The sequence below is a fragment of the Condylura cristata genome, unplaced genomic scaffold (genome assembly GCF_000260355.1).
Source record: "Condylura cristata isolate star-nosed mole 26May11 unplaced genomic scaffold, ConCri1.0 scaffold00024, whole genome shotgun sequence".
Classification (NCBI taxonomy): domain Eukaryota; kingdom Metazoa; phylum Chordata; class Mammalia; order Eulipotyphla; family Talpidae; genus Condylura; species Condylura cristata.
The window spans coordinates 33313831-33336654 of NW_004567125.1; the positions used below are offsets into that span (position 1 = coordinate 33313831).

A 22824-nucleotide genomic window follows, 5' to 3' on the forward strand; every position below is an offset into this window, starting at 1 on the left:
TAGACATGAGGGTTTTGGCTATTCGAGGTTTTTTGTTGTTCCATATGAATCTCATCAACATTTTTTCTATTTCATTGAAGAATGTCATTGAGATTTTTATGGGGATGGATAAGGACTTTTTTTAACCTTATACAAAGAGGACACCTTTCTCACAGGCAATGTAATGCCATCTTTTGTGGTAAAATGGGGAAGGTCAGAGATACCTTAGTCTGCTTTCAAGTACCTTCAGCTCAAATTAACCAAACTGGCCAGTAGCAGATTTGGGGTGGGATGTCCTGAACTTTATGTCATCAAAGGGATGTTGCAGATTCTTTAAGGACCCTGAGATGGGCAGATAATACAAGATAATATAATCACAAGGGTCCTTAAAAGAGGGAAACAAGAAACCAGAAAGGAGAGAAGAAGCTTTGAAGATGAAAGAATGGGTGATGAGCCAGAGAATGTGGGGAGTCTCTAAAAGCTGGAAAAGACAAAGAAATGGATTCTCCCTAGATGCTCCAAAAGGAATTAACACTTCTGGCATCTTGGGTTTAACAGACAGACTGATTTGGATATTTTAACTATAAGAGAATAAACTTCTCTTTTCTTAAACCACAAAGTTCATAGCAATTTGTTAAAGCAGCAATCAGGAATTTGCACAGGCAAACAGAATATAAATATAAATATAAATATTTATTTATATCAATATATAACGCATGAATATATATTATTTATATTATTTGTATTTATATATTAATATATTGATATTATTTACATATTAATATATTGTATTGTTCACATTTAAATATATATATATAAACATTGCCTTCTTCTCACTCTTGAAAGGTGATGCTAGACCATTGGGTGATCAAATAGCAAATGACCACAAATTGACTCTGATTGACTCTAGTCAGAGTAGCATTTTTGGGGAGAAAATTAGTACTTTCTTGAAGTCACTATCACAAAAAAATGCCAATTTACAGGGTCTACAGTCTGATTGCCAAGTGAAATTTTTGAAAAGAGGTGATGTTGGGTCATAAATTGGCATTTAGATTTCAGAGCATAGGTTGAAACTCCACTTTGCCACTGTCTAGCTCTTGGAAATAGAACAAGTTGCCTAACCCCTCTATACCTCTGTTTCTTGATGTGCACCGTGGGGAATGTGTTGGAGACTGGCCCCAATCACAGGCTGTCGGAGGGCAGAACAGGTAGGGTCTTAAGGTGGGAGCAGCGTTGACAGAGATTCCTAGAAGGGTGAAAGAGGAGCAGGTGCGAGGAAGACACGGGAGTCAGAGTTGGGTGCAAGTCTTCCTGCTTTTCTTTTTTGCAGGTCTTTATTTATACTGTTTAGCAAGTATTTAGTTACAATAATGCATCAGGTAACTTAAGAAATTAGCATAAAATTTCTAAAGGAAGAGGGAAACAATGCATCCTCTTCCTGACAATTTATGGCATAATAGACTATACATCTCTGTGATAACTTTCATGTATATGGATGTTTAGCTATGACTTCAAAGGACAAGGGGTCTGGGAAAGGATTAGCTGTTAGCAAGGGATTTAAGAATCTTAGGGAAGGAATAAATTGTTTTAGCAGAGTCATCAGTGATAGTCTAAAGAAAAGCTAATGGCCAACTTAAGTCTAGCAGAGAGTAACTAGTATTTGTTTTAGGGAAAGGTTAATTAAGACTAGCAGAGAGTAGTTAGTGAAAAGTAAATTAAGAAAAGTAAATTAAGAGGAAGTCACAAAGTTATGCATTAAGCAAAACCTGTATCAATAATGTTAGGAAATTATTCATGGGTCCTTATGCCCTGGAGATTTTATCTAAGATTTGCTTTTTGTTTCAAAATACCAAGGAATCTTCCCAGGAGTCTTGATGCTGCGTCCCCACCCCTCCTCCCCCTCCACCCCCCTCAGGTCTTATCTCACCCGGAGCTTGCCTTTTGCCTCCAGACAAAAAAGAATTTCTTGCCCTGGTGAGGCTCATACTTTGTCCCAGCCAGGTAGCCAATTTTTGAAGCTAAGGCAATCCAGTTGCAAACTGATGGTTGGTCAAATATTTTTGATATTACAATTGTACAAAAAAGGGAGGTCATAACATAAGTTAGCAATGGAAATTCTGATTTTACAGAGCCTATCCCTTCCATCCGGATCTTGTCGGGCTACAGAAGTTGTATAGCTTGTGTCAGGGATGGTGTTAACAGCACCTGGCTCCTAAAGTTGCTGCAAAGCTGAAAAGTGCTTTAGAATAATGCCTGGCATGTAATAAAGACACACGCGCCCCTTAGGTATGGTGGAGACAATCTTAGAACATTCCCCAGTATACCCCACCAAGGAAATCCTCTCTCCAAAACATTAAGGGGGTGTTTTACAGGAAGAATGGACAGGTGGTTACAGTACAGGCCAAGCAGCTCTTACTCTATAACCTCATACAGCCTCCCAATCTCACTTCACAGCCACCAACTGCCATATCTACCAAGTCTCTTCAAGGAAGCCACAATACCCTCTCCCCATCTTCTCCAGACTTTCAGCTCCAGCCCTTCTCTCCATCCCTCCAACAGAAATCAAAATCTATGCTAGATCTACCAACTAATCCACTCCCATCAATGCAGATCACCCCACTTCATGAACAGAGAACTGGCCATTGCCAGCACCCACTTTCCTTTCTTATTTTTATTAAGGGTATAATTGTAACTTGGGTGTCTTCTCACCACTTTCCTTTTTGAGGGTTTTTCTCCCCATTTTTACTTTTCTTGCAAGAAGAACAGGGCTTGAAAAAGTAAAATAATAAAACAAAAACACCCAAACCCAGCTCTTAAATAGAAAAAAAAAGATTTTTCACAAGCTGACAAGTTGTGCTTCAGATTACACATCCACGAGCATATACCCTATCCTTGGATGAGTTTTCACTGCATGGAACAAGAACTACCATAGGAAAAGGGAACCAAGATGTCCAGTTCATGGTTAAACTGACGTTAAAAGTGACAGGTATGGCCCTCCCTGGTGGCGCAGCGGGTTAAAGCACTGCACTGAGAAGCTAAGGCCATTTCCGCATGAGTTCGATTCCCGCCTGCCCCAGAGATGAACACATGGCGAGGCGGAACCTCTCCTGACCCGCCCACTGCTCCCCTCAGCAGTGTACTTCATTGATCTGCCTGTTCTGCTCCCCTCTCTGTCTCTGGTGAATCCTCTCACCCTCCACATCTCTGGCCTGTACCCCAGTTCCATATGAATAAATAATCTTTAAAAAATAATAATAATAATAATAAAGTGACAGGTACTTAGGATCCTTTGCAGTTCGGATCCAAATTCTAGTTGCTCCAGAGAGCAACCAAGCAGAAGCTGTCAACTTGCATTTTTCTATATATTCTTTGTTTTCCAATTCCTAAATACCACTGAAAGCCCCATCTTTGAGGAGACTGATCTCAAAAGTCTGTGATATGGTGAGTGGCTTCTGTGCCATTGAGTATCAGTTCTATGTTCATCAACATCACTGATAACACAAAAATAACTTCACACATTTGGTGAACAGAGGGTATATACCACACACCTGGGACATCATCATCACCACAACCAAGGTAACAAGTACATCCATCACCTCCAAGAATGCCCTTGTGTCCTTCATGAATATTTTTTTCCTTTTAGAAGAATAATTAATATGGAATCAATCCTTTTAACATATTTTTTAAAGATGTATTTATTTATGCATACAAAACTGGGGTACAGGCCAGAGGTGCAGGGGTGGTGAGAGGATTCAGCAGAGACAGAGTGGGGAGCAGAATAGGCAGACCAACGAAGTACACTGCTGAGGGGAGCAGTGGGTGGGTCAGGAGCGGTCTGCTGCACCATGTGGGTCACCTCCAGGGCTGGGGAACCAACTCAGACTGAAGCCGCTGCAGCAGTTAGCAGTGCTGCGTCCCAACCTGTTGTGCCACCAGAGAGGTCTCCCTTTTAACATATTTTGAAGTGCACCAAAACTTAGTGTTAACTCTGTTTTATAGCTGACCCCTGGAACTTATTCATCTTACATTGAAAAAATCCCTATTTCCTCCTCTCCCTAGCTGCTGGGGAGAATCCTTCTATTCTCTGCTTCTGTGAGTTCGACTGTTTCAGATACCACTAAGTGGAATCACGCTGTATCTGTCCTCCTGTGTCCAACTTATGTCATGTATGGTAATGTCTTCCAGGTTCATCCATGCTGTCACAAAGGCAGGATTTCCTTCCTTTTTAGGGTTGAATGATATTCCACTCTACCTATATACAATATTTTCTTTTTCTGCAGGGCTTTGGGGGTAAACAAAGTTGCAAATAGTTACTTGCCACCAGCTATAAAATTTCAACCAGTGGGCCCTCCCTGGTGGCGCAGCGGGTTAAAGCACAGCACTGAAAATCTAAAGCCGCTTCCGCATGAGTTCGATTCCCGCCTGCCCTGGAGGTGACCACATGGCGTGGCAGACCTCTCCTGACCCGCCCGCTGCTCCCCTCAGCAGTGGACTTCGTCGATCTGCCTGTTCTGCTCCCCACTCTGTCTCTGGTGAAGCCTCTCACCGCCCCTGAGCCTCTGGCCTGTGCCCCAGTTCTGTGTGCACAAATAAATAAATCTTTAAAAAAAAAAAATTTCAACCAGTGTTCACTAGAAGAGCCTTATAGGTTATGCATATTGAAATAGTTCCACTTCCTCTGTAACTAACACTCTTGCCAATCTGAACCTCAGGGACTCCCCCACCTAAGAATTAAATTCGAGGTGCATCAGAGAGGATGCCTTGTGTCCACTTTGGTTGATCTAAACTATGCCAGTTGTTAAATATTTTGAAAACTGTCCTTGCAAATGACAAAGAATTCTAGATGTTAGTATATAAGAGGAAAAATGGCAAGAAGGTAAGGAGAAAACTAGCTATCACAACGGCTTAAGACTTATCAGCAGGGCACTCCCTGGTGGCACAACAGGTTAAACAGCAGCACTGCAAAGCTAGTTGCAGCTGCTTCAGCTCCAGTTAGATACCTGGCCAGGGAACTGACCCACATGGCACAGCAGATTTCTGTCTCGCCCGCTGCTCCCCTTAGCAGTGTACTTCATCAATCTGCCTGTTCTGCTCCCCACTCTGTCACTGGTGAATCTTCTCACCACCCCTGCACCTCTGGCCTGTACCCCAATTCTGAATGCATAAATAAAATCTTTTAAAAAAATTTATCGAGAAAGGGAGAGAAAAGCCCCCATCTAACCGTCAGTTTAAGGTCTTTATAGAAGCAGAAACAGCTGCCTCCAACACCAGGTGGTGGGAAGAGAAAAGAACACTTAACCAGAAACAATGCAGCCAGGGAAGAAAACCAGAAACTCCTAGATTCCCAAATCACAGAAACCGTGAAAAATGATCAAATGGATGCTGTTTTAAGCCACTGCATTTTTGTGGTAGTTTCTTGCACAGTAATAGACAGCTGGTAAGCAGCCCTTGGGAAATCTAGGGTCTTTCCTTCATTTTTTGTTTTTCCCTTTTCCTTCCTTATTCTAGGGCTCTGCATTCTGCTGATTTTGTTGGACTTCATGGCTCAGAATCCCCAAGGTACGTGCTCAAAGCCCGCTCTCCCAGAGACCATTAGGTCATGAACCCAGGATGCAACTGGGACCACCCACATCTTCCAAGAGACTGGAGAAAGGGGAGTGGTTTTAGGAACAAAATTTGGCTTGCTTTCATAAATTTTTTTAATTGACCACCCCATCAAATTTAGACATCTTTTTATCTTATTTGTCTATTTGTTTTTAGTAACCATGATCAGTGCACTGTGGAGATAGAACAGTGAATAAAACAAATAAGACCTCATGAAGTTAACTTTCTAGAGGGAAAAGACAGAATTTACAAAGAGGGGATGAGTTAAGATCTTGGACCTTGAATTCCAGTTCGGCTTCCCCACTTACTAGCTGTGTTTCTTTTTACAAGTGTCTTAATCTCTCTGTGCCTTAGTTCCCTTATCTATCAAATGGTAATTCACTCATAATTATGGCTTACCCATCTTACTCTGGCCATAAGTGGTCAGCAAAAGATGAACAAAATCATTACCATTTAACTTTAATCCCTTGGCATTCTCACTGGATTCTGATTCAGCAGGTCTAGCGTGTGTGTGTGCAACCAGATTGTATATGTGTAATCAGCTGCCAGGGGCACATTCTAAGGAACCAGAGTCTGCACAGTGCTCCCCCATCAATTTCTTTAGCATCCATGGGCCCTGAAATGTTTCTATATCGCTCCACTAGACCCAAAGTTTGAGATATCCCCTCAACCTCATTATTTCCATTTATCCCAAAAGAGATAAATCAAATTAAGATTTTAGTGTATCTTCTCTGTCTACATGAAGTAATACATAGAGTTGCAAAGATAACCTATACCATTATCAGTATATACTTCCTAGGATACCCTACAGATTCAAAATTTCATAATCAAAGCTGCCCCTTATTACATGCCAAACACTACCAAGGCGCTTGATATGTGTTAGCTAATGTCACGTACTCCTCACAGATGAAGGAGTTGAGGCACAGAGGCTATGACATCTGTGCAAAACACACAGCTCATAAGTGGTGGAAGTTGGAACATGGGCCCATGGCCTTTTTTTTAAAGATTGATTGATTGATTGATGCATATAAGAACCAGAGCTGCCGGGTGGGGATGGGGGTGGGGGGAAGAAGATTCACCAGAGACAGAGTGGGGAACAAAACAGAAGGGTCTACTGAAATACACTGTTGAGGGGAACATGGGGCAAGAGAAGAGAGGTCTGTGCTACCATATGTGTGTTAGCTCCACTCAGGTCACAGAGGTGTTAGCACTAACCCCTTAGCCACCAGGGAGCAGGGTCCAAGGTCTTAACCAGCATGTTCCCTCTTATAATGTCTGCAATGGTCTTAAAGATAGCACCATTATATCACACTGAAATTTTAAGTTAAAATTAATTTATTTAAAACCAACCCCAGTCCTTTATCATGCACAGGAACCACACTTTTTTCTGCAACTTGGGTTTAGTCGTTTTTGTTTTTTTTTTTTAAGATTTAACTTATGTACACAGGCACTGGGATGTGGGAGGTGTGAGAGGAGACACCAGCGAGAGAGCCAAGAGGCAGGTCCACTGAAATGCACCCCGAGGGGAGCAGCTGAGAGACAGGAGAGGTCTGCTGTGTCCAGTGAGTTAGCTCTCTTGCCAGCAGGGGGCCAAGAGGATGGATCAACTCATGTTGCAGTGGTTGGTGGTAGTTTAATAGTGTTGTCTTTAACCCTTGGGCCACCAGCGACCTGGGCTGGTATTTTTAATGTATTGAAAGTTCACAAAAAGCAACAGGCTTCCCCAGGCTTAAGAGGTCCTGCTCAGAGGCAAAGCCAAGTGGTAAGAGGGAGTTTTTAACCCTGATGACTCTGGTCCTTCCTCTCTTCTTCCCACAGCTAAGAATCATGTATGTCCCTTAAACGCTTACAGTGTCAATAACACCTACTGCACCTGCAACCCTGGATTCACTTCTGATTCTGGATTCAAATTCTTCAAGTACGAACATGAGAACTGTAAAGGTAAAGGGGTTATTTTTAATTCATACACAGGTGGGAGAGAAGGGAAGGCATTAAGGGATGGGGAGGAAGAGTGCCCCAACATTGCAATACTGAAAAGCATCTACCTACTCAACCTTCACCAAGAAAGACACACTTTCATGAAGTCAGAAAAAGTAGGTTTCTTTTAGGATCTAGCTAGGTCTTGATTTTCTCCTCAGTAGCTTGGGAAAGGATAATGCTGACATGATCATTAAGTCAGCCTAAATTTTTTTAAGTTAAAAAGAAAAATAAATCAAGTATTAAGTCCCAATCCACATTCTTTTGCTAATGGGCCACATTTCATACACTATTTCATTTACTATCACAATGTTAGACTAAAACCACCATTTTTTTTTTCATTAGGAAGAAAAAATATACACTGAATTAATAGAACAAAAAGAATAAAAGGGTGGAAAGAAGTATTTCTAATGTAAATCCTTAAGGTCACCTAAGATGTAAAATGCAGTCCCAGTTTAATTACTCATCAATTTTTCTGTATTCTTGCCTATCTTTTACCCACTAGCTCTTTTCTCTGTTTGTATATGCTTACTGGTTGTGATTTTCTATCCTTATTTTTTTTTAATTTACTCTTCTTGAGACCCTCAGGGATGAAAATTTACTGACTTAAAGGCATTCTAATTCAATTAGTTCATTAAGCAGGTTCATTAGTCTGCTCAGGTTGCTATAGCAAGATTCTGCAGCTGAGTGACTTAAACAACAGAAATGTATTTTCTCACAGTGCTTGAGACTGGAAGTCCATGATCAAGGTCCTGACAGATTCAGTTTCTGGTGAGGTTCTCTTCCTGCCCATAGGTGCCTACCTTCTCACTATAGCTTCACTTTCCCTGCAATAGTATGCAGTCCCAAGGGGTGGGTGGTAGCACTCCAGTCTCATACTATAAGGACAGTAATCCAGTTCAATCAGAGCCCACTCTTATGATCCCATTTAACCTTAGTTAGCTCCTTAGAGCCCTCAGCTCCAGATATACACACAATGGAGTTAAAGCATCAGTACTTGAGTTGAGGTCCATAACAGCAGACAAGGTTGATGTCCCATTTATATGTCTTCACCATTTTGTCATTCCTTTGTATACCAAGTCTGAAATTTTCTGTGGCTTCTGGAGACCGCTCAGCCCATGCTCAAGACACATGGAAGTACTAGAGAGTTAGCACTCCCTGGGAGCAAGCCTCCCCCAATAAACAATGAGGCTTGATGGATAAATATCCGATTTCCCTGTCCCTTCAGCTGAGTGACTCCAAAATATATGGTTGCACTGCCTCTGGGAGTTCCCAGAAGAACTGAGACCCAGTTGCCCACAATGAAAACTTGCTTAACACCCCCTTTATTTCCTGCCCTCTCTCCCCTGTATTATCTCCCCACTTCCTTTCCAGTGTTTTCCAGAATGTAACCCCAAATAAACTCTTGGGCCTGAATCTTTGTCTCAGTGTCTGCTTCTCAGCAATACCAACAAAGGCCATGGAGAAAAGACAGAATAAAGATAGCCATGGACTTAACCAAGTTGTCTTGGGAATCCAGGACAGACAATCCTGTAGGAGCACAGTTGCTGCTACACTTGCTCAACAAATCTTAATGAAACATAAACCAAATTTCTCCTTTGTGTTCCAGATATTGATGAATGTAAACCACCCATTAGTGAAGATTGTGGACCACATGCTGAATGTCAGAATGTGAAAGGAAGTTTCAACTGCAAATGTATCCCTGGATATGAACTCCTTTCTGGAGGTGTACTGTTCAAGAATTCCAGCAGCAACACTTGTAGTAAGAAAATCCCTATCTTATCTCCCTCCCTCATTTTTCGTTGAGTCCAACTCCAGAAAAGATATTTTGTTATTGTGAGCCAGAGACATGTTTCTATTTTCTGGAGGGAAATGAATAGTGGAGGGGGGAAATGAATAGTGGAGGGGGAAGAACAAGTTTAGGGAAAGAATGGGAGTAGGAACTCTCCAGCAGAGTCGGTGGGAATGTGAACTAGTACAACCATTATGGAAAACTGTTTGGAGGTTCCTCAAACTGCTAACATGGAGCTTCCCTATGACCCAGCAATCCCACTCCTAGGTATCTACCCAAAAGACACAAAAACACTGATTCAAAAAGATACCTGCACCCCCATGTTTATTGCTGCTTTATTTACAACTGGAAAAACATGGAAGCAGCCCAACTGCCCAAAAGTAGATGACTGGATTAAAAAGATGTGGTATATATACACAATGGAATATTACTCAGCAACCAAAAAAAAAAAAAGAAACACATGTCTTTTGCAGCAACTTGGATGGAGCTGGAAAAGATCATACTTAGTGAGATAAGCCAGAAAGAAAAAGAAAAATACTGGGTGGTTTCACTCACAGCAGGAGTATAATGGACCAGGCGAGAAAAATAATAAGAATAATGAACAGCCATATACCAGAGACATTTTGTGGGGGTGGAGTGGGGAATGGGATCAAAAAGGGTGGTGGGGGGAAGGAAGTGCATAGGACTATGGTGATGGCACATGGGTGACTTGGTGATGGGAAACCCATGGGGATTACAATTGAGATGAAAAAAATGATGTAAAAATAAACTATTATATTATATATATATAAAAAGAATGGGAGTAGGAAGGCTAGAGGAGTTTGAAGATGACATGATGGTGATTGAGACAGGATGCTTTGCAAATTAAAAATGGATCTGCCATATGACCCAGTAATTCCACTTCTAAGCACCTAACTAAAAAAATCAAAAATAATAATCCAAAGGGAAATTTGCACTCTTATGATTATTGCAGCATTGTTTACAACAGCCAAACTATGGACACAGCCTAACCCAAGGACAGATGAGTAGATAAAGAATATGTGGTGTATATACACAATGGAACATTATTCCACAATCAAAAAAAAAAAAAAAACTCATGACATTTGCAGGAAAATAGAGCTGGAAGAAATAACGCTAAGTAAAGTAAGTTAGGAGAAAGATAAATACCAAACAGTGTCACTTATATATGGAATATAAAGAAACTAAACTAAAGGTCAGATAAAGACAAGTTTAAAAACTAACCCCTACAAGCTGACATTAGAAGTGAAGCATCCAGACAGAGGAGTGGGTGGGTGAGGCGTGTGAACAAAATGAAGGAAGCACAATGGACTATGGTGATGGACAATGCTGACTTAGTGGTGGATGCACTATAGTGGTAATACCTGAGTGGGGGGGTTTATACTTCCAAAATACCAACAATAATGTAAAATGATGTAACCTAAATTTTTTAATTAGTTACTTTTTATTTTTTAATGTAATTTATTTATATATATTTTACATTGTCATTCATGTTTGTATGTTTGTTTTCTTTTCTCAAATGTAGTCCCCATGGAATTCCCACCAACAACTCATCCATGCACCATCACCACAGTCTCTTGTGCTCTTCTCCCCCCTGTTTTGATCCTTCTTCCTCTCCTTCTCCTGCAGAATGTCTCTGATTTATAGTTTCTTGTTAATTTGTGGGGGGGGGGAGATTATTATTACTTTCCCCCCATTCCTTCATTGGATTCCTCTATATTCCTCCTATTAATGAAACCAAGGGGTGAGAGGATTCATCAGAGACAGAGTGGGGAGCAGAACAGGTGAACTGACTGAAATACACTGCTGAGGGGACAAGTGAGCAAAACAGGAGAGGTCTGCTGCACCATGTGGGTCAGCTCTCTGGCCCCAGATCGAATACATTGCGGCAGTGGCTGTGGATAGCTTCATAGAGTTGTGCTTTAACCCCTTGCAGCACCAAAAAGGTTATATACCCAGTGACATTGTGCTGAGATTTTTCTGCAGAGTCCTTGTACCATGTTCTTAACCACTAAGCTTTCTTGTCTCTTGAAGATGTGGATACAGCTAGCAAAAAAATGCATCATACACAAACATCACTGCTAATACTAGTTGCATGCCTTCTTACATGCATAACCTAATTTAATCTTTGCAATAAACTTATGAATCAGATTTTATTACTATACCATTTTGGCAGGTGCAGAAACAAAGACATGGGGACTTAGTAAGTTGCCTGTAGTCAAGTAAGGATGAAAAGAAACATGGCTTTGGGTGGGAATTCTCCAAAATTTGTCACAAACTTAAAGTTTTAGCAACCTATAATAGTGTATCCACCCCTACATCAGAGTCTAATAGAAAAAATGGGAAAGAAACTGTTTTTGTAAAGATTTACAGGTAATTCCAAGAGGGAAAAAGAAGACATGTTTCTGGAGTAGGAGCCTTTCTTTCTAGATTGTAAGACAACATAAGTTCCCAAAAAAAGTTCCTTTGTACTTTTCTTTATCCAGCATTAATGCAATGAGTTTGGAGAGTCAAGCAGAAAACTTTTGGGAAGATACAGGTCATTGTATGTCATTCACATACATAGAGACCCCTCCAAGAGACTTATTGTGAGCAGCACTATAGCTGAAGCTTGGGCTCAGAAAATCTCACATTAAACTTAATAGAATGACTCTGCACTAATAACATTCCCACTAGATTAGTTCTACAATTCTTTCCAACAGAGGGCCCAAAACTCCATAATTAATTCCACAAAACCAAAACAAAGAGAAAACAGAACTATTTAGGACACCTAAGAACCAAACCCTAAAAAAAAAATTTTAAATATGACCTCTCAGACCAAACTGCAGAAGAATGACAGGAAAAGTTCCCCCACAGAAACTAGGATACCTATTTGAAGGCCCTGGGCTAAGACCAGGAGCCCTAACTATTCTGGAGGGGAGGTCTCAGGTAGCTGAGTGGCCATAGACAAGCTTCATCAGAGATACCTTTGAATGAGTAAATGCTTAGACTCCTAGTTCTTATGCATATAGTTTCTGCACAGGTGAAGTGATAAGATTAGCACTTATGATTAGAAAAGCACGGACTGCAATCTGAGCTTGCAACCACATACTCTGCATGACTATAGACAACTTACTAAGTCCCCATGTCTTTGTTTCCGCACCTGCCAAAATGATATAGTAATAAAATCTGATTCATAAGTTTATTGCAAAGATTAAATTAGGTTATGCATGTAAGAAGGCATGCAACTAGTATTAGCAGTGATGTTTGTGTATGATGCATTTTTTTGCTAGCCGTATCCACATCTTCAAGAGACAAGAAAGCTTAGTGGTTAAGAACATGGTACAAGGACTCTGCAGAAAAATCTCAGCACAATGTCACTGGGTATATAACTTTCTCCACCCTATCTATAAAGCAGAGGGACTGCTGCAACGTTTAATGAGGGTTGGATGAGATACTACGATATAAAGCACTTGGGATGTGCTGTGTTTGCTAAAATTACTAGCATTGCATCTGATTCTCAAAACCAAAAGCTTAAAATTCCTGTCCAGCTAAAAGTTCTATTAGAAATTTTGGGCAGTTCTTTAATAAGAAGAATATATTTTTCATCAGTGGAATGCACACTTGCAAGTTTCAAGTCCGGATTCCTTTATTTCCTAGGTTCTAAGCTAGAGTCCACACCAGGGTATAGGACCTGCATGGTTCCAAATCTAAGACTGATTCCTAGTGGAGAAAGACAGAAAAGAGAACAAAATTGTTAGAAATGGGATGCTGTGCCGTAAGTCTACTACTAGTTCAACCAATAGATGTTAAATGATTGAGTGAATGAAATAATTAACTAAACCCAAAATGAGTATATTACTGAAAGACAGATACTTACCTCTGTTGAAAATGTACAAAGTGTGAAACTGCATTCTTATTTTATAAAGAATGTCATTAGTTATTTTTTGCTAATTTTAAGAGTCCTTAAAATTATATACAAGTTGAGTTCATCTGGATTTAATTAACACCATGGTTGGTATGTCAAAGTAAGTCACCATGAAAAATTGCAGGTTTCAACCAAATCACTTTCTACAAAGACACTAGTTTCCTATAATAAATTTATCATAAATTCATGGTTGTAAGACAAACATTTTTTAAATAATACATAGTTTATTTTTACATCATTTTGCACATTTTTTCACCTCAGTTGTAATCCCCATGGGCTTCCCATCACCAAATCACCCATAGTCCAGTGCATTTCCTTCCCCCCACTGTTTTTGATCCCATTCCCCACTCCACCCCCATAAAATGTCTCTGGTACATAGCTGATCATTATTATTATTTTCGCGCCTGGTCTGTTATACTTCTGCTATGAGTAAAACTATCTGGTACTTTTCCTTTTCTTTCTGGTTTATCTCACTAAGCATGATCTTCTCCAGCTCCATCCATGTCGCTACAAAAGACATGTGTTTATATTTTTTTTGGTTGCTGAGTAATATTCCATTGTGTATATGTACACAATGTATTACTTTTTTTTTTATTAAAAAGTTTATTTTTACAACAATGTATTACTTTTAATCCAGCAATCCACTTTTGGGCATTTGGGCTATTTCCATGTCTTTCTGATTGTAAATAAAGCAGCAATAAACATGGGGGTGCAGGTATCTTTTTCAATCAGTGTTTTTGTGTCTTTTGGGTAGATACCTAGGAGTGGGATTGCAGGGTCATATGAAAACTCCATTTTTAGCAGTTTTGAGGAACCTCCAAACAGTTTTCCATAGTGGTTGTACTAGTTCACATTCCCACCAGCAATGCAGGAGAGTTCCTTTTTCTCCACATCCTCACCAACATTTGTTGTTGCTAGTTGTTTGAAATTGTGCCATTCTCACTGGGGTGAGGTGGTATCTCATTATGGTTTTAATTTGCATCTCCCTTATTACAAGTCATGTTGAACATTTTTTCATATACTTGTTGGCCATCTGCATTTCCTCTTTGGAGAAGTGTCTTTTTAGATCTTCTGCCCATTTTTTGATGGGGTTGTTTATTTTTATTGAGTTTCATCAGTTCTTTGTATATCTTTGTGATCAATCCTTTATCACTCATTTTGTGTGAGAAAATTTTTTCCCAATCAGTGGGATGTCTGCTTGTCTTTTGTAATGTCTCTTTTGCTGTACAGAAGCTCTTTAACTAGATGTAGTCCCAGCTACTTATCCTTGCCTTCACTATTGTTGCATTGGGTGCTGTATCTTTAAAAATGTCGCTGAAGTGTATGCCATGTAGTATTTGGCCCATCTTTGCTTCCAGGTATTTTATGGTTTCCGTTCTTATGTCTAGGTCTTTAATCCACTTCGAGTTGACTTTTGTGTGTGGTGTGAGGTAGTGATCTAGATTCATTTTTTTGCATATAGCTTCCCAGTTTTCCCAGCACCATTTGCTGAACAAACTTTCTTTGTTCCATTGTATCTTCTTTGCTCCTTTGTCAAAGATTAGCTGTCCATAAACCTGTGGGTTTATATCTGGGTTTTCTACTTGAATCCACTGGTCTCTATGTCTGTTCTTGTTCCAGTGCTGTGCAGTTTTGATTATTATGGGTTTGTAGTATAGCTTGAAGTTTGGGATTGTAATGCCTCCATTCTCTTTCTTCTTAGTCATGAGCATTTTTGCTATTCAAGGTCTTTTGTTGTTCCATATGAATCTCATTAATATTTTTTTCTATTTCTTTGAAGAATGATAAGACAAACATTTTTGAACTCTTAAGACAAACCTTCAAGAGAATCAAAATACATAAAGCAGCTATTTAACCTAAAAACAGGCATTGATTTATGTAGTGTCTCTTTTGCTGTTCAGAAGCTCTTTAATTTGATGTAGTCGCAGCTGTTTATCCTATCTTTCACTATCCTTGCTTTGGGTGATGTATCTTTAAAGATGTTTCTGAGGTTGATGTCAATGTAGTGTTTCACCAATATTTTCTTCTAGATACTTTATGGTTTCATATCTTATATCTAGGTTTTTAATACATTTTGAGTTTGTTTTTGTGTATGGTGCATGGTAGTAATCTATCAGACACACATAGTACAAATGATGAGGGACTGATACAAAGATATCCAAGCAGCTGATAAAACTCAACGAATATAAAGTGAACAACCCCATCATAAAATGGGAAGAAAGGCTAAAAAGACACTTCTCCAAAGAGGAAATGCAGACGGCCAACAGGCATATGAAAAAATGTTCAGCGTTTCTTGTAACAAGGAAAATGGTAGTCAAAACCATGAGATACCACCTCACACCAGTGAGAACAGCACATATTTAAAAAAAAAAGCAACAATTAATGTTGGTGAGGGTATGGAGAATGCAACACCCAGCATTCTTGGTGGGAATGCAAACTGGTACAACCACTGTGGGAAGCTGTGTAGAGGTTTCTCAAACTGCTAAAAATGGAGCTTCCATATGATCCAACAATTCCACTCCTAGGTATCTACCCAAAAGACACCAAAAAAACTCAAAAAGACACCTGCTTCCCTATGTTTACGCCACCCCTATGCCACCCTATTTACAATAGGAAAGATGCCCAAAAATAAATGACTGGATCAAGAAGATGTAGTACATATACACAATGGGATATTACTCAACAATCATAAAAGATAAACTCATGCCATTTGCAGCAACATGGATGGAACTGGAAAAGATCATGCTTAGTGAAGTAAGCCAGAAAGAAAAAGAAAAAATACTGGATAGTTTCACTCATAGCAGTAAGGGATCAGGGTGGGGGGCTATCTATATATTTATATAGTAATTGTAATAAAGTAAAAAAAAAAAATCAACTAACACCTATAAACCAGAGACATTCTATGAGAGAGGATAGGGGAACAAGATCAAAACTGGGTGGGACGAGCACATGGGACTATGGTGATGGCACATGGGTTAAATGGTGGTGGGAAGTCCATGGGGATTACAACTGAGATGAAAAAAATGTACAAAACGAAGAAAAATGTAAAAAATGGATTTATAAATAAAATTTAAAAAAACAGACACTGACACCAATGCAATGATAGGAGGGAATTTCAATACCCACTTACCCACCCCCAAAAAGCTTATACACATTCTTCTCAAGTGCACATGAAGGTTTCTCAAGGATAGACCACATACTCGGTCATAAAACAAGGGTCAATAACATCAAGAATATTGAAATCACATCAGTGTCTTTTCTGATCACATGAATATCAACCATGAAAAGAAAGTGGGAATAAACTCAAATAGGTGGAGACTACATAACATTCACCAAATGACTATTGGATTAATGAAGAAATCAAAAGACAAATTTAAAAATTTTTTCACCTGGAGATGAATTAAAATGAAAACACAAACTATCAGAACTTACTGGACACAGCAAAATTCAGACTAAGAGGGACATTTTTTGCAATACAGACTCATAACAAGACCCAAGAAAGATCTCAAATAAATAATCTACCCTTATGCCTTAGAGAATTAGGGGGAAGAGAGCCAAAATCTAGTAGATTGAAGAAAATAATAAAAATGAAAGTGGAAATAAATGAAATAGAAATCAAAAAGACTATACAAAAGGTCAATGAAACTAGGAGTTAGTTCTTTAAAAAGGTAAATTAAATAGACAACCTCAGTCAGACTCACTAAAAAAAAGAGAGAGAAATGAATAAATTTAATCATTAATCATAAATTAAATTGTTAAACATAAATGAAAAGAGAAGTTACAATAGACATCACAGAAAAACTATAAACATCTTTATGTTGACAAATTGAATAACCTGAAAGAAATTCTTAGAAGCACACAATATTCTCTCTCTGAATTAGAGAGAGAAGATTTGAGGAGATCAGTTAAAAGCAAGGAAATGGTAATAGTAGTCAAAAATATCCCCAAAGACATTATGAAGCCATTACTATTCTTATACCAAAGCAGACAAGGATGTTACAAAAAAATAAAAAACCTACCTGTCAATATGTACCAACGAAATTTTGGCAAGCCAAATTCAATAACACATTGAAAAGTTTATACACCATGACCAAGTTGGCATTTATACCAGGAAGCAAGGGTAGTTCAACTTCCACAAATCTATTAATTTTGCTCGCCACATCAACTAAACATAGATGAAAATCACATTATCATCTTAATAGATGCTTCCTCCATGTCAGGGTAATGCTATAAAAATAATGCTCACATTTGGGATCCAATAGTTCCCTTTTTTGAGGGTTTTCTTGTACATTATAAGGTACTGAGCAGCATCCTGGGCTTCTACCCACTAGACATCTGTAGCATCCTGCACCCAATAATGAGTCCCATAATGACCAAAAATGGCTCCAGCCATTACCAATGACTCCAAAGGGCAAAAGTGTCCACAGTTGAAAAAACACCACTTTAGACTGTGACAAAGAACTCTGATCCCCCAACAGAGTAAATTCTTTCAGGCCATCTAGGTACAATATTACCCCCCTTATCTGCACACCTCTCCACCCCTTCACTCTCAGTTCCAATAGTAACCACCCAACTTGCTATCTTTTGCAGATATTACCACCTCTTCAGGGGAAAACAAAGGCAACAAAAAGGTAAGTGGAAGCTGAACCCTGTATTTTCAAAGCCCAAAGTTAGCAAATGAGGGTGAATAATATATTTTATATCTGTAACCTATATTATATCTCATATGCTGATATAATGAATATTATATAATATATATCTATATAATCAAATACACTGTTATTATACATATGTTGTGCTATGTTTAGTATATTGGTTGTTATATTTGATAATGTGTATATACCGATAATACATAGCATTATAAGGTACTGAGCAGCATCCTGGGCTTCTACCCACTAGACATCTGTAGCATCCTGTACCCCATAATGAGCCCCATAATAACCAAAAATGTCTCCAACCATATATAAAATTGCCTGTATGTCACCATATAACTCACCATAGAGATATATTTGTGTATATATGTGTATATGTTGCCTTGTAAATAGAGGATCTAATTCAGACCAAAAAAATACAGGCTAAAAGAGATTGCAATAAGGTATGTTGAGTGCAACAAAAGGTCAAGGAAATTCCTTTTCCCTACACTTTGCTCAACATTCACTTTCAGACCCTCCTGGAAGCTGTCCTAAGCCCCTCCATATGAGTTATTATCCCTTCCATGATGTTCTTAAGGTGGTTGGATATGGAGGTTTGAAGTATAGGTTCAAATCCCAGTCAAAACTATCAAGCCAATCATAGATCTGAGGCATACAGCAAAGAAGAGGGACAGAGAGGGGTCAAAACAAGGAAGGGAACAGCACAAGGGACTGTGATGATGGTTCATTTGTGATATAGTGACAGGAGAACTATGGGGACTACAATAATGCAAGAACAAAGATTTAATTGATTAAAAAAAATTTTAAAGCTATGTTCAGTGCTTAACAAAGAGACCTAATTCAAGGGCCTTTAAAAAATGAAACTTTATTAACTTCTGAGTTAACTGAACTCAGAAGTGAACAGCTCAGGTAGAGGAAGGAATTCTGCTCCTTGAAAGCAATAAGGGCTCCAAGTTCTCTCCATGCTGTTGTTCTACCATCCCCTGGCATCTTGTCCTGTCCAGTTCCATGATCAAAGCTGGTTTGTCACTACCTTACACTTGTATAGGTGAGGAGATGTAGTCCAAGGTAAACTGTCCAGGGGTCAGGGTAATGAAAGTAGGGTGAAAAGGACATCCATCTACTTGCCATATGATTATGCTGATGAGGTTGTGATCATTTCCTTGGAGACATGTCTTCAAGTGACAACCTTGAAGTTGCACATATTATAATCAAGCTTAGTGGCAAGGGACAATGGGACAAAATAGTCTAAAGTTGGGCAGTATGTTCCAGGTAAAATTTGAAGAAATCACTTGATTATTAAAAGGAATAGGAAGATGGATATTAAAAGAGAGAGATAACAAGAAAGTACCTGGTAGGTAATAATTTAGTATCTGTAAAACAACTCTGAATTTTAGCAAAGGGAAAGGTCTACAGCTCTAAGCACCTGTAGTCTAACAAAATAGATTCTTCCCTTCCTCTTCCTGCTCCACACCCTTACCCCTTGTTGTAACAGAGGGGTTGTTTTTGCCTGGCTCTCTCCAACTCCAAGATTCCAAATATGTGCTCTACCAGAAATTCCTTTTCCCTACCCTTTGCTCAACATTCACTTTCAGACCCTCCTGGAAGCTGTCCTAAGCCCCTCCATATGAGTTATTACCCCTCCATGATGTTCTTAAGGTGGTTGGATATGGAGGTTTGAAGTATAGGCAGGGGTTCAAATCTCAGAACCACAGAGTCAATTGACATAACCTTTCTGTATTAGGGTCTCTGGGAAAAGAGAACAATAGAAGATATAGCTGTAATTAGATATATTCTAAGGAATTGCCTCATTGATTTTAGAGGCTGACAGGCCCCAAGGTCTGCAGTTGGCAAGATGGAGGACAAGAGAGCTGGTCTTAGTGCAGTCTGAGTGAAAGGAAAACAATATCCCACCTCAAAGCAGTCAGACATACAGAAGGAAATTCCCTCCTACTCAGACATTTTTCTCTACACAAACTTCTCATGTCATCCCCATTTATCTACTCAGATATTGATTTCACCCAGAAGCACCCCCACACACACACCCAGAATGGTGGTTGACCAAAGAGACAGGAACTCTGTGGCCCAGTCAAGTTGACATAGAAAATCAACCATCACACCCTCCAAAAGGGGGCAAGAAATTAGCACCTACTCTACACATGGATTTAAACCAAGAAAACTTCAGCTATAATTAAAAGCAGACATTTTCTATTTCTGGGAGCAAGTAGGGAGGGAGAGTTTACATCTAAACTCAGATCAGAATTATCACACAACCTCGATAGACTCGATAGAATGTCTGAAAGGCTTATTGCAGCTCTGAAAGTTCCTAAATGTTGTGCAGCATCTCTGGCCTCTAGCCCATAAGGCAGTCCCTCACCGATGGCAATCACAGATATCTCCAGACATCATCAAGTGTCTCCTGGGAATGGAGGAGACCCACTGGTCTATTTCCCTCAACTTTACCATTTCCCTGTTGATTAAAGATATTCATTACAACTAGCCCTTATCTGGTGTTTTGTAGGCATAGACTCTATTCTAAAACACATAGAATCTCTTAACTCATTTTAATCTTCCCTAAAACTCTGTGGGGTCTTATTATTGTCTCCATTCTAAGTTGGAGAAACTGAGGCACAAAAAAATTGAGAGACTTTCCCAAGGTCAAGAGGCTTGCTTCAGAGCCCGCTTTCTCATGTTTTTCTATAAACTTTCAAAGATGTGGGATCTATAAATTGGATCTGTGTTACTCTTTATATCTTCAAAGTTGGAACAGGTCATTGAATCTGTTGCACAGCAGATCAGAAAGAACATGACTCTGTGGGAAAAGAGAGAAAAGAAGGAAGTGGCTACCAAGATCACAAATATTCTCCTGAGTATGGAAAATAATGTTCTAGAGGCTGTCTTGAAAACCCCAGAGCAAGAAATCCAGGAAATTGAAAACATGTCTATAGGTAAGGAGATGATTAGGCCTGGTACACACAGAGGGCTGATTAGCATTTGGGGTCTGGGTTAAGTAATCAAAAATAAGTGCTTACTCACACCTATGTGAGTCCATCTATATAGAATTCTAGAAAAATACAATCGATTGATAGAAAGGGGAGGGCAGAAAGAATGAAAAGAGTGTATGGAAGGAATTTGGGAAACTGCTGGGAGTGATGGAATGTCCACTACCTTGATTAGTTTCACAGATATGTACACAGACAAAGCTCAAGAAATTGTCACTTATTGTACTTTTTTTTAATTGACAATGGTTTTGAATCCTGAGTCTGGGATTCTGGCTTAAAGGTCATTGTCTGTTTTTTAATCTAGTGCCTATATAACTAAATAGCACCTGTCACAGTAATGCCTCTGGAAGGAATATCTTACTATATCATTGAAAAAGAAAGCCAATTTTTTTATAACTACATGAAAAGATGGTATATTCATTAATTTGACTGTGATATTCATTTTATTATGTATATTTGTGTCAAATTACCTTATTAAATAGCTTAAGTATATGCAATTTTTTTAATTTATTTTCATTTATACATACAAAAACTGGTATATAGGCCAGAGATGCAAGAGATGATAGGATTCACCAGAGGCAGGATGGGGAGCAGAACAGGCAGGTCTACTGAAGTACACTGCAGAGGGGAGTAGCAGAAGAGACAGGAGAGCTCTGCTGTGCCATGTGGGTCACCTCCCTGACGGGGGATTGAACTTGTGCTGCAGTAGCTGCAGATAGCTTCATAATGCTGCACTTCAACCCATTGCACCACCCATTGTGGAGGTTCCACAAATTTTATTTTTAAGAAATACCATTAAAAAATTGAATATCCGGGCCCTCCCTGGTGGCGCAGCGGGTTAAAGCACTGCACTGAGAAGCTAAAGCCACTTCCGCATGAGTTCGATTCCCGCCTGCCCTGGAGGTGACCACATGGTGTGGCAGACCTCTCCTGACCCACCCGCTGCTCCCCTCAGCAGTGTGCTTCGTCGATCTGCCTGTTCTGCTCCCCACTCTGTCTCTGGTGAATCCTCTCACCCTCCACATCTCTGGCCTGTACCCCAGTTCTGTACAAATAAATAAATAAATATTTAAAAAAAATTGAATATCCATTTTTTAAATTAGAAAAGCACATACAGCCAAAATTAGATAAGCCAACTATGCCCACAGTACTGTCTTCCAATCCTACATTGATGTAGGTGTGTGTTTGAAGAGACACATTTGTTGTGTTGCTTTATGATTGTCCAACCTGCTTGTTCACTCATTACATTACCTACATCTTTACATCTAAGCTGTATACAGATTCATGACCTAGTTGTTCTGTAATTTATTGAGTCACTGTGATTTATTTCCCTATTTTGGGAAACATAGGCTGTGAAACACACAGAATTGTGATAAAGACCACTAAAAATTGATCCTGTGTTTGTCTTTGATATTTCCTGCTATAAATTTATAGAAGAAAAATCTTTTTTCAAAGGGGAAAAAACACTTTGTAGACTTTTGATACACATATATTTAATACAAATATTTTGATACTTATAATTGGATGCTATGTTAAACCCCAGAAATGCTGTTAACTGTACCTTTGTTCCGTTTGGGGACTCGGATATGCCTAGCTAATCATTTTGTTTACCAGTGCTCATGATAAAATACTTTACTCTGTATAAAAATAAAAATCAAAAGTTAATTTAAGAAATATGGGGCATCCGGCCCTCCCTGGTGGCACAGTGGGTTAAAGCACAGCACTAAGAAGCTTAAGCCACTTCTGCATGAGTTCGATCCCCTCCTGCCCCAGAGGAGATCCACATGGTGTAGCAGACCTCTCCTGACCTGCTCACTGCTCCCCTCAGAAGTGTACTTCATCCATCTGCCTGTCCTGCTCCCTACTCTGTCTCTGGTGAATCCTCTCACCCTC

At 39.3% G+C, this 22824-nt stretch overlaps 1 protein-coding gene across 1 annotated transcript in view; it reads left to right on the forward strand.

Moving 5' to 3' along the window:
• ADGRE3 (adhesion G protein-coupled receptor E3) overlaps positions 1-22824 on the forward strand; it is a 52960-nt gene that overhangs the window by 8804 nt on the left and 21332 nt on the right. Inside the window, exons 3-7 of the mRNA XM_004688232.1 lie at positions 5488-5538; positions 7402-7524; positions 9170-9322; positions 17868-17908; positions 20691-20877. Coding sequence (XP_004688289.1) covers positions 5488-5538; positions 7402-7524; positions 9170-9322; positions 17868-17908; positions 20691-20877 — 555 coding nt within the window. The remainder of the gene's footprint in view (positions 1-5487; positions 5539-7401; positions 7525-9169; positions 9323-17867; positions 17909-20690; positions 20878-22824) is intronic.